General features: G+C 37.3%; 1 protein-coding gene across 1 annotated transcript; it reads right to left on the bottom strand.

Annotated features, from left to right (window-relative positions):
* Positions 1-4,251: 4,251 nt before the first annotated feature.
* dpt (dermatopontin) lies at positions 4,252-11,758 on the bottom strand. Its single transcript, XM_016279581.1, has 4 exons — positions 11,348-11,758; positions 5,042-5,167; positions 4,742-4,849; positions 4,252-4,559 (listed from the first exon to the last, which is right to left on the bottom strand). Exons 1-4 carry the CDS (start codon positions 11,635-11,637, stop codon positions 4,493-4,495), a joined length of 591 nt encoding a protein of 196 aa, XP_016135067.1. The 5' UTR covers positions 11,638-11,758; the 3' UTR covers positions 4,252-4,492.
* Positions 11,759-14,524: the final 2,766 nt, after the last annotated feature.

The following is a 14,524-nucleotide window of genomic DNA, read 5'->3' as shown; positions in this document are numbered from 1 at the left end:
TCAAATCACACTGAGAGCAAACAGGCGGTACTGGTTCCTCTTATAACTCGGGGCCTCTCTGCTTCCCAGAATGCACCAGCAGGCTGCTTGCCGAAGGACCACAATAGATGTGACCTAATGCTGACTGTGCTTAGATAGATGTGATGCAAATAAAACATTCACAAACCACTCATTTGGAAACAAGCTATTGATATGCAAAGCTCTATCAGAGGCTGAAATCAGCATACTTTGTGTGTTCTTTTCCCTTTAAAACATCGTAAATAGGCTGCAATAAAATTCAAATATGCTGTTCACGGAAAATAACCCTTAGAACACAATTCCTGGAGACTCCTATTGTGCCCTACTAGGAATGATGAAAAGAAATGTGGACAGATTTCTTAGAAATGATTCATTCACCTGTAGCTCTGCCTTCTCCCTTGAACACGTACCTTGAAGTACAGAACGTTTCTTAAAGTCTTTGAACTGTGTCAAGGTCTTAGCTCACTGATGTGATCAAAAATACAACATTTCGAGTGATTTAAAGAAAAAATGAGCACAGTAAGGAGGAAAATGACAAGGGCAAAGATCAGAAACACTGATTCTTCTGTAAATTTAAAATTTGACCTTGAAATGTAAAGGTCACTGTGTGGTGTGTTCTTGTGTACTCAGCATGTATCTTTGCGTTGTTGTACAGGTATGAGCGTAAAGCAATGAAAACTTGATGACAGCTTAGAAATGAGACATTATCAGGCAGGATCCTGGCTTTCACCTTTCCTGTACTACTGACTTGTCTTGTGACTGGACACAAAGAACAATGGTGTAAGGAGGTGAGTAGAGGAAGGGGGGAGGACAGAAAGGAGGAAAGAGGAGGGAACGAGCAGGCCGTGGAGTATGTAAGGTCAGCAGAGTCAGGTTTCCTGGTTGAGCTGAAATCTGCTCTATAACCGTTAACGCTAGTGACTCAGGCATTCAGTTTGCTCCCACTGTTAACCACAGAGGTTACCAAAGAGGTCAAAAAGGTCAATTCTCAATAATGCTCTTTTTTCTTTTTCTTTTTCTGTTTTTCTCGGATTGAAACATTATCATTGTCCAGGCAGAGGTTGTTGTCGAGTCTTTGACTTGGAAGCCACTTACACTTCAAAAGTCTGTCTGTGTATATAAGTGTTCACACACTGAAGTGGTTAGGGGTGTAGTATTTTTAAGGTAACCTAGACCCTCAGAGTTGTAAGAGGATATACTCCTGCAGAAAGAATGGGAGGTTGGTATTTTCACTGATTTATACCACAGTAGGAGTTTAGAAAGGTCCTGTTTTCCTTTCAACCATTTAGATCCACAATTTGTCCTGGTGATCAACAGAAGAAAAGAAGAAGGATCCACCTGTGCTCAGCTAGCAGATGAGGGGAAAGCATGCATGGATACTTTATAGTTCACATTCTGTCATTGTTTGTCATTGTTCACATTCTACATACTGTAGTTTTTTATTTTCCCTTAAATGAAACACATTAAAAGAAGTTATGCTTTTTATAGCTCTGTAAAAGGTATTCTGATAAATTTTACGGTAAAAAAACTTGCAGGTGTGGTTGCCATAAATTCACCGTAAAAATATTTCAAGTCTTACGGAATGGCATATTGGTGCCTGTAAATGTTACAGCTTATAGACGCATATTTATTAAGTGATAGTAATATCTACTTCAAGTACCAATATCATTGACATTTTATTGATAGCCACCATAATAATTCAAGAGGTAAAACAGAAAGCCACTTTATGAATTATTGTATGTTCATCATAATTGTCAAACAAATATATAACAATATATTATGTATCACACAGGCACTACTGCGAATGTCTTTTTAGCATTTTCTGCTGTAAATTGTGTTGTCATTTGTAGTTGTTACATAAAAAAAACATAAATTTTACAGTATTTTAAAGTAAAATTACATGTGATGTTACACGATTTACAATTATGTACTTCATAGTTTCGGCTTAACTTACTGTGCAGTTCACAGGATTATACTGTAACATTTTTACAGTCTTCAAGAACTTACGTGTTTATTTGCATCCATAGTTATCTGAATGATTTTTCAGCACAAATAATTAACAAAACATTAAAATTGCTCCAATCAACAATGGGCTCACCTATATCGTTTCTTTTTTTTTTTGATGATGATGATGATGATCTGATCTGATTCTGAAATTTATGGCATAATAAAAAGAGGGACAAAAATTCCTTTCAGAACCTGCATTTCAATTTACAGTACACAAAAGCAAATAGACTAAATGTTAGCCTAACTTCTTCTGAAACATGCTATTGGCTAAATCTGTTTCTCTTAAGTAAACCCTCTCAGTCGTCATTTTTTAAAGAGCTTTCATCGGATTTAACGTCTGTCTATTTTCTCCTGCTCTTAAATGTGGCGTCTCATCGTATTTATGCCATAATTACAGCTGAGCGCAGGTTCCAAAACCTATCACGACGCTTACAAAGTTTTATTCTCGTTCCTGCAAACAACCATAATTACAACATTGCCATTCAAGCAGAATTGGGATATTGATAATGCAGTATGTAAGCCTGCATAATTAAAACTCACAAGAAAACAGTAGAGCAGCTGAATGAACGTGTGGCCTGACCCGCTGAACCCTCTGCAGTGCAGTTGCAGTAAAAGTGCGCAGTAAGTCAAGGACAGTATCGGCTGTCCCCAAATAGAAGACTTGACTTGGGTACTGCCATGTCATTTTGTGATGCTTGGCTCCATGCCTCAAGCCGGCAGCTGCCATAAATAAACAGTGTTGAGAGCCACTGGCTTACACCCAACCACGTCTACACTGGAGGGGAACAGAAAGACTATTAGACACCTCTCCTTAACCCCATTCATTTAAGTGCTTAACTAAAATGGCAAAAGGGAAAAAAGCATATACATAAGGAAATCCAAAAATGCTATTCATCTGTTCTATATTTCATAAAAGGCCCTGGTCTCTAACAAAACAAAGAACTGCAAAGACCACAGTCCACCATGTTTACAAATCTACTGCAATTTGAAATGTTTGAAAAGACAATGTCTTGTTTTACATTCTCATTCATCATAAAGAGGAACATGTTTTCTTTGTTTAAACTGTCTTGGGTGCTATCTCAATCCCCAACACCCTTATCCAACCTATAATTGCCTCACTCATTGAGAAAGACACACCCAGACCAGGCACAAACACACATGAGTGCTTTTCAGCAGAGAGGGATCTTCATTCAGGAAAACTAAAAACAAAAGTAATATTTGTGTGTTTGAATTTTGAATGTACAGTCTGGATTGGATATGATGCAATACAAAGACCATGTACCATGACAAAACGGAAGGAAATTTCTAGCTTTTCATCACGGACTCCATGCAAAAACATACAACACAACCAGTGTTATCCGATTCATGAACAAATCACTCTTATGATTAGATTCTTCTTAGTGATTGAAAAACATAACCTAAGTAGTCTGATTCCTGAACGAATGACTCTGAGTCATTTTTTTAAAGATACATTGTCAGCTTAAATCAGTCTGATGATTCTATGACTGAACTGAATCCAGTTACTGAACTGAATTAACATCTGATTGAATTAATGAATTAGAAGTTATCATTAATTTCAGTGATGTCTGCATTGAAATAATCGAAAGCCATTTTTGTGTCAGCTTAATTACTTAGTGTCTCTATAACAACATGTTGGTAAATATGCAGTAGTAAACTATAAATTCACACCACTGTTTAAAAGTTTGGACTAAGTAAGTTTTTAAAATGTTTTTGGAAGTCTGTTATGCTCACCAAGGCAATCTGATCGAAAATACAGATTTTTATCTGTATTTGAAATAGTTTTATCATTTAAATAACTGTTTTCTATTTGAACATACTGTACTTTAAAATGTATATTATATGTATTTATTCAGCATACTCTTAATGCAACATATTCTGTAGAAACTGTAGAAAGCGGAAAACAGATGGAGAAAGGATGAAGTGGTAAACAGCCCTTGTGTGTGTTGCACAATGCAGAAAAAACAAGCAGACTGTGGGAGAAACCTTTGCTTTATTAGTTCAGCCCATTTTTCCAAAGAATTCAGTATGTTTTGTTACTCCATCTGAGTATCTGAGACTTAGATAAAAAAAAATACACCAAAAGGAATGTTTTGGACTTTTCAACAACCATTCAAGAATGCATTGGAGATCAGTCAAATTTGTAAAAAAAAAAAATATATAATAATAATAATTAAAAAAAAATGTACATACAATTTTTTTGTTCCTTTTTTGTCATTTATATTTTAAAAATGATTACAAAATATTTGTAAACATGGAAATAACAGAAATGACTGCAAACATAGCAATCCATGCAGGCTTATACAGAGCAAATCAAATATTTCTAAGCTGTGAAGCTAATAAAAAAATGGAGTATGGCGTACGTTTTCGTGAGTGCTATTATGTGGTGACGTGCATGTGCTCTTTTAGCATAGATGTGTTGATGAGGACATTAAGTGATGAATGCAGTCTAGAAGTTTTCAAACGGACAATCAAAGTCTGTCATTCGGCACAAGATATACTTCCACTGCCGATCCCTGCAAAGCATTAAAAAACAGACAGTAATCTCCCACCAAAGGAAAACAATATTTAGCCATTAACAGCAACTAAAATGATGACATTAAAGTATCCGTCTGTAATAAAACAGATGTTATTTTGACATAAATGCATTAGAGGCAAAACCTTTAAGTGCGAAGGATGAGGAAGTATTCATACAGACCTCAGTACACCACTGAACGTAGTTTGAGCCCCCCTTATGAAGTAGCCGTAACTGGGGACTACCATCTCCCCCTCTTCTTTGAGGTACTCTGGAACATCATTCGTCTTCCTGTGCATAATTCATGAAAATGCAATCAAAGGAAAGGTGATAAATTATGTGACAAAACATCCTATTGTACAGTTTTAATCTAATTATCAGAGGACACATAATCCTAATATCTGTGAATAACTCGGGATGTATAGAGGTTGTTTAGTAACTGTATGAATATATTAGATCACCATTTGTTATTCCAAGACTCACCAGCAGGAATATGGGCACCTGCGGGCATATCGACAGCAGTAGAATTGCCATTCTCGATCCAGAACTGCTTCAAAATACTTACTTTGCACACCAGCAACCAGCCCATTGTTAGTGCAAACTGAGGACCTGTAGACAGTAGAAATATGGCTTTTATATTGAGTGAAGAGGCTAAAAAATAGACATTTGTTATGTGTTAAATGAATATGAATCCTTCAAAATAAAGCATTGGAATATTGTATTCCGAGGTCTCACATGTGGCATGTGCTGTGACTGCCTTTAGCTATTGACCTTTTATTGTGTGCATCTTCCTGTTTATACTGAAGGGCTGACTAAAACAGCAAGAGGAACGCTTGCCTGACAAACATGTATGAACACAGCATTCGTTCTGTCCTTTTTGTCTGGCACCATTAGTTCCATTTTGCCACTACATAGCTTTAAATGAAGAGTTTAAAATTAGTATGTATTAATGCAGGTTGTGCTGATATTCAGAAAAACAGCACAATTGTGAGTGAGATATGAACAGCATAGTGCTATTGTGAGTGCTACTGAACAGCAGTTAAATAAAAAATAAATTAATGTTGAGTAACTTAGATTTTAGACACAATATTGCCAGTTATTTTATCTGTTTTTGCTTTACTAATGAATATAGTTTCAAGAAAAGCCGCAGTAGTCCTCAAGCAACAGATTGTAGTAGGGTTTTGTTTTTTTGTTTGAACCATTGTTTTTGATGAATCGGTTGAGTGAATGATTCAATGACTCATATGACTCATATTGTCTATATGATTCATATAGACAATTGATTGGTTTGATTCCAGAAAGCATTAGCATTGTTAAACAAAAAGATTATGAAGTGAATGAATGATTCAATGGGAAGTAAATGATTCAATGACTCACTCATAAAGAAAGTTCAATTGTTTCATTCCTGAATAAATCAGCTTTGTTCAAAAAATTGGTTGAGTGAATGTTTCATTGACTTTTTCATTAAGACAATTCACTTGTTTCATTACTGAATAAATCAGTATTGTTGAATTAATTGGTTGAGTGAATGTTTCAATTACTCATTCATAAAGACAAATCAAATCACTTGTTTTGTACATAAATGAATCAGCAATATTGAATATTGAGTAACATCGTTCAATGACTCACTCATGGCGAAACCATGTAACCTGAAGGAATGCATGATCCCGTTGGGATCCTGTATCAAGACTCTTGGTATGCTGCTCGTCCAATCAGATGTAAGAACTGGAACTAACTGTCATATGCATCACCCACAAGAGTTTTAGAATATTTAACCCATATAATTAAACTTAAGGCTTTCTGATTGTTTATGGCCCATACAGTCTGTTGTCATCACAACAGGCAGACAATCGTGAGTTCTGCACTGCTCCCCAGCCACCAGCATTGCCAGACTTTTGTCATAGCAACAGTAACGCTATGGGCAACTATTCCACCAATAGGAAGTAGGCCAGGGTCTTTTCCCAGTGGAATGTCATCTATGCCGTAGTGCAAATCAGAGAGACCGTTCTTATAATGTGAAGAGGGAAAGAAGATCATCTTAAAATACAGCCATTGATTTAGGTGGGGCATATATTCAAATTAAGCAATCATTTAAACAACTTTTTTTTTAAGCAAGGTGAGTGTCTAAATGCAAAGAGCACATTCTTCCGATATGGCAGATATATTCTAAATATATTTGGTAAACAGCAGTTATATTTTGATATGCCAAGTACATTATACATACATATATATGCCCCCTGAAGTACATTTTATATATATACAAAGAAAATACATTTTGGATTTTGGGAAAATGCTATTTTCTAAAAAAAAAAAAAACATAAATATATTTACAGTGGAAAATCTATTTAAAAATGAGGTAACACTTTAGTTTAGTGACCAATACTCACTATATGCATGCATGTTTCTAGCATATTGGCTTTTTATTAGCACTTATAAAGAACATATTAATGCCTTATTCTGCATGATCATATTTTAGACCCTTTAATGATATCCCATGACTAAAGTTAACAGCTACCTTACTAAATATTACAAAGTGTGTGTGTGGGGTGTATTCCCTCACAAAGCTCTAGCAGACAGGGCTTGAGGTCACTGGCACTGGCTCTAAGGAAATCTCACAAAGTGGGCAGTAGATCAGGGAAAACTATACTGAGTCCAATTAACCCACTGGAAAAACTCCCCCAATTCTGTTGGAGTGGGTGGAGAAAACTTGGTGGAACACTGAATGGCCCTTGGCGCTGTTGCCTATGCCCTCAGAGACTGATCGCAGCAACCAGACATTTCCTGTTCTAACAAGCTGGAGAACTGGTAAAATAAGATCACTTTTGTCATGAGAATCACATGAACTGTAAGTCATCTTAAGGGTCTTGCATAAAGATATGTCTTTCTAGACATGATATGAAGATACAAAGTTACTGTGACATTTGTGGTGTTACAACACACATCACATCATTAGAAAAAGGAGGAAGGAAAGAAGGCAATCATCTCACATCAAGACATTACGGTTATTGTAGAGTGGAAAATCATGAGAGGGTTATGAATCATTTTTCATGTTGGACCATTCTGGGCAAACATTCACGTTCCTGTGGACAACCAGAGTCTAAAAGACAATTTCATTGTCAAACACAAAAGTTAGTTTTAAATGAATAGCTCTTTTCGTAATACTTACTGTTCCAAAGCAGCGTTACAAAAAAATAGTGCCTTAGTATCCCTGAGTGATCATGTCAAAGGTGACCGTGACAAAGAAAGCAGCCAGTATAATGTTTAAACCAGTGCACAATATGCTTTTGCTTATTGTACTTTACCTTCAGTTTGAACTTTATGTTTTTATATCAAGGCAGCAGCAATTGATTATCAAAATGTCCATTCATAGAGTGTCCTGGCACTGCAGCACTGTGAGTATAGAATGAGCTTGTTATTCCAGGAAAAGTTTAATCCTGAATGTGTTCAAAACAACAAAACAACATTCTGTTCAGTGCAGTTCAAGCAAGTCTCATAAACCCTTAATTGGTCAGATTTAGTCTGAGAAGTTAGTCCTCGGGACTTGTGTAAACCTAGCAAAAGTGAGAGAATAGTGGATGCAATCATTTCATTCATTTAGTTGTAATCGACAGTCAGAGCTGAATGAGAGACTGTAATTGTTATGTTTTCAGTATCCTCAATATTATTTAATATAAATGTGACTGAAGCTTTAATATGCAGCCCTGTTCATACAACAGAATACTGCAATTTCTGTTTATCATCACAATAAATTTTTATAATTTCTACGTTCTGTGCACTGAATCTCATTTGAGTTCATTCACTATCAACATTCAATTTCACATTCAGATAAGGAATGCTTTTGTGTTTGGTAGTGCATATCCTTCACATACAATAAGAGCATTATAGATGCTATACACCACTCTAAACATACAAAGTTTTAAATGTACTCATTCAAAAAAATAAAAAAAAATAAAAATAAAACAATAAGAAATATGATTTTTAGCTGTTTACAGTATTTATATTTTAATTTATTTAAATGTTTATTTTTTATTTACTTTGTTTGCATTTGGTTGACATTTTAAGGTATGTTGTTGTTGTTGTTGTGTATATCAGTAAACCAAATTGACCCTTGCACTTTTTGGAAGTCCTTCAAAAAGTCCTTCGATTCTTTAAGTTTAAGTTTTCTTTACCTTTTATTAAAAAATATTCCCTTCACTGGAGATGCAGTTAGAAGATGATGGAAGCATGATTTAGCTTTGGAAATTTGGAATTGTGGAGATCAGATAATTCTCAACAAATCCTTAACCAGCAATTGAGAATCAGTTCAAAATATTGATAAAAATAATAATAAGCTGAGTAGGTCATCTCCAATCCTTCTGAAGTGCAGGACAGGTACAAGTTCCAGAAATGTACATAAGTACAGAAGTTTTGAACAGAAATTATTTCATAGATAGGTAAGATTGATCATCCTGGAGCACTCACATTATTATAATGTATACTAGCCTTTAATGCAACTAGAGAGACCATTTTAAAACTTTAAATAGCAGATATAAAAAAAAGCATTAATATCTCTTTGGTCAAAAGTTATTTTTCAGTATCTCCCACTGGAAAGACTGGCTGGTGGCCATCAGAGGGTGGGCTATTCCTGGTTTTGAACACCATTCTTAACTGAGGTGACTCATCATTGCTGGATGATTTTTGCACACTCATAAAGTGATCTGTTTGTGTATTTTTCTAAAATGCATTTTAAAATATTTTTAACTTTTTTTTTTTTGTCATTAGAGACTTGTTTATATGGCTGTGACAAGGTCATAAGCAGCAATGTTAAATGTCATTAATGACCCAATGTTTGTGCTTGTGTGTGTGTGAAGGTTTTTTTGTTATGTTGAATGCAGAAATACATAAAGTATTAATAACTATTATAATTAATAACTATTATAATTAATAACTATTATAATAACTATAGATAATCTCAGAAATGTGTTGGATATTTGAACTGTAACTGAGCGCGTATCCAGGACCACATTACAGTTCATTAGAGGAGGAGAAGAAATAATAACATGTCAGACCTATGGGTCCAAGGTATTCTTCTGAATTTGGAATGAACACGGCGAACCTTGCAGTGCTTCAACAAGAAACCTTTTAACAATCCCAAAGTACCATCAGTACAACATATAACACAACTTTAATTTGAAATGTCATAGTGCTGTTCTTAATAGGATGTCACAGAAATAAAGTGATTCACAAATGTGCAAACAAACATGTCTGAGGTACATGGCAGCTTGCTAAAGTTTCATTTTGGCAGTAAACAAGACTCTTAAACTTAAGTGTTGCCATTATATCTATTCTGTGGCTTACTGAGAACAGCTGAGACCTGAAGCAAGGATTAAATGACACTTCTGCCCAAACATCTGCTTGTGTTTCTCCAGTCCTATTTAAGAAACGTTCATTGTTTTCCTCTTGACAAACAAATTATCATGATGTTGTCAAAGCAAGCACTCAGCTCTGAAAGCTAGCATTAGCTAGTGCTTTCAGTAAGCATTTACATCTGAGTCGAATCATACATGCAGGAGAGCTCTCCATTTTAGTTAGTCTAAACCAAGCATACAAAGCCAAACCTTTTTTAGGAATGGTCAGCAGAACTAAATATTTGCAACAGAAGGGATGTCTGTGTAACATAAAAAATGAGTTCCAAATATCTGTACAAAAAGCTGACATTCCTTATCTAAATGTGTCTTTCATTCATATATATATATTCACTGGTGAACTGAAACTGTGCAAATTTATACAATAAAAATGTATTAATAAAAAATGACAAAAATATTCTGTTTGTTTCCATCTATATTATCTACTGTATGTATATATTAAACATACTTAAATAAATAATAATATCGATTGATCAGGGTGTCATTGTATGTTTTTTTCCTGCTACACATTTTTCTGCAATACAAGGGTATCAGTATCTAGCATTAGCTAGTGCTTTCAGTAAGCATTTACATCTGAGTCGAATCATACATGCAGGAGAGCTCTCCATTTTAGTTAGTCTAAACCAAGCATACAAAGCCAAACCTTTTTTAGGAATGGTCAGCAGAACTAAATATTTGCAACAGAAGGGATGTCTGTGTAACATAAAAAATGAGTTCCAAATATCTGTACAAAAAGCTGACATTCCTTATCTAAATGTGTCTTTCATTCATATATATATATTCACTGGTGAACTGAAACTGTGCAAATTTATACAATAAAAATGTATTAATAAAAAATGACAAAAATATTCTGTTTGTTTCCATCTATATTATCTACTGTATGTATATATTAAACATACTTAAAAAAATAATAATATCGATTGATCAGGGTGTCATTGTATGTTTTTTTCCTGCTACACATTTTTCTGCAATACAAGGGTATCAGTATTACATTTGTGAAGTTGTTTGCTGTCTAGTATCAAACACTATTTCCAAATAACTGTCCAAAAACGAGAAATTCCTTATCTTTCATTCCTTTATGTGTATTGGCTAGACACTTGATACCGCAAAGTCCTAAAATAGTAATTATAAAAACATGCATTCTTGCAATGTTTGGCAAACATAAGAAAAATATTCTGTTTATTCCATTTATTGCATATTCTCTATGTATCTCTATGTAACACTTTTTATACAACTACATTGACTGGAACATCAGGGTGTCATTTCACGGTCCTTTCTACTTCAGTGAATGTTATCATATAAAACACACTCACAAATGTGTTTACGTGATGTGAGACATAAAAAAGGCATATACCTCTATGAACCTGCATACATACAGACATACCATTCCAACCCGGCTCTGCTGATATCATCCCACCAGCATTCGTTGGGCTCTCCCCAGTCATAGGGAGTCCTCTGGCACTCAAAGTTCCACAGGCGGTCCGAGCCTTCCTTCTCACTGAAGTAACTCCTGATTGCCACTAAGACCTCACCATGGGGACACTGAAAGTTGAAGCCCTGGCGCCAGGTATTCACCCACTCCTCACCGGTATCTTGCATGTAGCCGTGCTGAGCGCTGGCTGTGGAGAAAACCATCAGCAGGCACAGAGCCTGCAGAACATGTGCTGAGCTCATCCTGAAGTCAAACTCTGTGGAACTTCTCAATGCTTCCTCCGTCTTAAAGGCTCCCTGGGATGTGCTGTCCAGATGTTCTGTGTCCGGATCCAGGGGTGATAATTTTCACCATAACCAGATGGTTACGGTCAGGGATTGGACTTTTTTGTATTGCTAAGGAGGATGTTTCCAGCCTCCTCCCAGACTGTGCCGTAGACCCTGTGTTAGATTTTTTTTTAAAGAGAAATCTCCCAACATAAAGGCCAAACATTTATGTAAACAGAATGGGTTTATTTTCAATCTATCATTCATTGTGTTAAACAATGTGATGGAATGAGGAGCTTTCACAGGAAATAACATTTGGAGAGAGAAAATGAGTAATTTTTAATGAAAAAATACACTCTAAAGATGTTGCTATATAGCACTAAATGTGGTTTGAAACATTGGCTCATAATCATAGGGTAACCACTTCAAGTGTTATATAGCACCTATGTTTAAAGGAGCTATAATGGTGCTATGTAGAACCATAAGAGTAACCCCATTCTCCTTCTCAGATTTTAGATATGTTACTCCACTCTCATATGTTTGCCATGAATGGGAATTTACTACAATGGAAAAAGCTGAATCACTTTTGAACCACTTTTATGCTTTTCTGAAGTCAAAAAGTCTTGTGTGGGGTCCCTGGATTATTTCCTTATAGGGGGGCCTTGGGGACAAAAAGGTTGAGAACCACATTATCTTCAGAAAATACACTGTATTTTAATGTTGTTTTAATCCTTTCCCCAACTAAACTAAGAGACTCAGAGAGAGTTAGAGAACCTTTAAAGAATTATACAGGGACTTATGGCAGTGGTGCTATATAGCTTCTTAACCACCTCAAAGAACCACTGAAGAACCATTTGTGTGTGTGTATGTGTGTGTGTGTGTGTGTGTGTACACTGTAAAATGTGAATATGGCTAGGTGTTACCTCAAATATTTCTAGGTGATCTGACTCTTAAGAATTACTTTCATTGGTGGGTTACAGCCAAATTTATTCAGATGAATATGTGGTCATGTTAAAGGAGTTCACCCAAAAATGAACATTTGCTCAAACTTTTCCGTCCATCCAAGATGTAAATGCTAAATTAAGATGTTTAATTCCTCATCGGAACAGATTTTGAGAAATTTAGAAATAAAAATTTAGTGATAAAAGAGTTTGGTCTCAATAGCTTTTGTGAGAGCTCTTTAGTTTACATTTAGCTATAATATAAACATTCACACCATGTAGACTTGCTATATAGTATATATCGGTTCAGCAGTTCTTTGAGGTGGTTGAGGTGCGATATATAGCACTGCTACCATAAAGAAACTTTTAAGCCCAGTATAGTTCTTCAGCGGTTCTTTGGGGTGGTTAAGATGCTACATAGAATACTGCCATACAAAGAAACTGTTAAGAACCCTGTATAATTCTTTAAAGGTTCTCTAATGCTCTCTTGATCTCTTAGTATACTTGAGGAAAGGATTAAAAAAATACAGTGTATTTCCTGAAGATAACGTGGTTCCCTCTCAGTCGGTCACTCTCGACGTCACGTCGGAGGACCGACGAATTGGGATCTCGCTTAGAGGGACCAATCTACTTCGAGTGTAAACTAAACGAGCCAATGCACATTGGCATGCGATTATTGCATCCAGCTGCTGCTGATCACAGCGTGAGTATAAGTAGGCAGCAGGTGCAGCGCATATTCAGCTTTTCGCTTCGGAGCCGAGCGATCACATCGTTCCGCTCCTGACTACTCTACGGAGAGAAGACTGAACGAGTTCAGCACGCTCTTGGAGAGCTCTTCGTGTTGGCGGACGGCGCTTCAGCGGTGGTGGTTTCCCGTGTCGAGTGGGTTGCACACATCAGGCCGCACTACCCCCTGATTGTGTTGCAAATGATCATCTCCCCTGTGCGCCTCAGCACGCTAAAAGAGCTTTTTCCCCTAAAAGAGCAAATTCGGGTGCGTCTTTCTAAAGACGACGTTGCTTGGCAAACTTGACGTTACATCTTTATAAAGACGATGTGGGTCTTGCTATAGACAACGTATCACCCGGGCATTCTGGATGCGGTCGTTACCTGGCGCTGGGTGATGGTCACGATCGCTGCCTCTCGTGCCTGGGCATGAAGCACGCTGAGGTGGCTTTCGTGGATGCCTCATGCTCCCATTGCGGGGGCATGACCATCTCGGAGTTGCGGACCAGACTCCGTTACCTGCAAAGGGGCGGAGTGCCCGTGCCACTGCCCAGATCTAGGGTTCCCTCTGGTGGCAGCCGGGGGCATCCTTTTTCTGGCGGTGGGCGGACTGGGCTTACGGTCACGGTGAGGAATTCCCCTCCGGGGATGCCCAAGCCCGCCGGCACTTCGAAACCAGCGGAGCTCTCAAAAAGAGCAGGCTGGACCCTCCCGGGGGGTACCACCTGTTTCTTCCGAGGCTCCCCCCGACGATCGGATGTCGACTGCAGCATCGGAGGGTGAGCCAGAGCTTTCTGGAGAGGAAGATTCGGCTGCGCTGCTCTCCTCCGGGACCGTAGCAATGCCTGGATCGGATCCAGAAATAATGGCTATGCTTTCCCGGGCCACCGTAGGGGTAGGGCTCGAGTGAAGACTTTCACCGTGTCCCGAGCCCTCAAGGTTGCACGATTGGTTCCCGGTAAAAGTTAAGACTTTGCCACGCCCCCCTAAAACGGCTCGTTCGAACACGCCCCCACATATCTACCTCACTATGTGGGAAGATTTGCATAACGTCGCCCAAATGTTCACGCAAAGAAAGAAAGCGTAACTTTTATTCTCGCTGTAGTATTGTTGTTGCCGCGGCCGCCATGTCGTGAAGACGCTGTGTGCTTCGTTGTGAAAGCGAAACTACTTTGTTTGGTCTTCCAAAAGAGGAA

This window comes from Sinocyclocheilus grahami, unplaced genomic scaffold (assembly GCF_001515645.1).
Source record: "Sinocyclocheilus grahami isolate Dianchi unplaced genomic scaffold, SAMN03320097.WGS_v1.1 scaffold131.1, whole genome shotgun sequence".
In the NCBI taxonomy this organism is placed as follows: domain Eukaryota; kingdom Metazoa; phylum Chordata; class Actinopteri; order Cypriniformes; family Cyprinidae; genus Sinocyclocheilus; species Sinocyclocheilus grahami.
The sequence above is the reverse complement of the archived record's forward strand: the minus strand, read 5'-3'. Positions and strand labels throughout refer to the sequence as shown.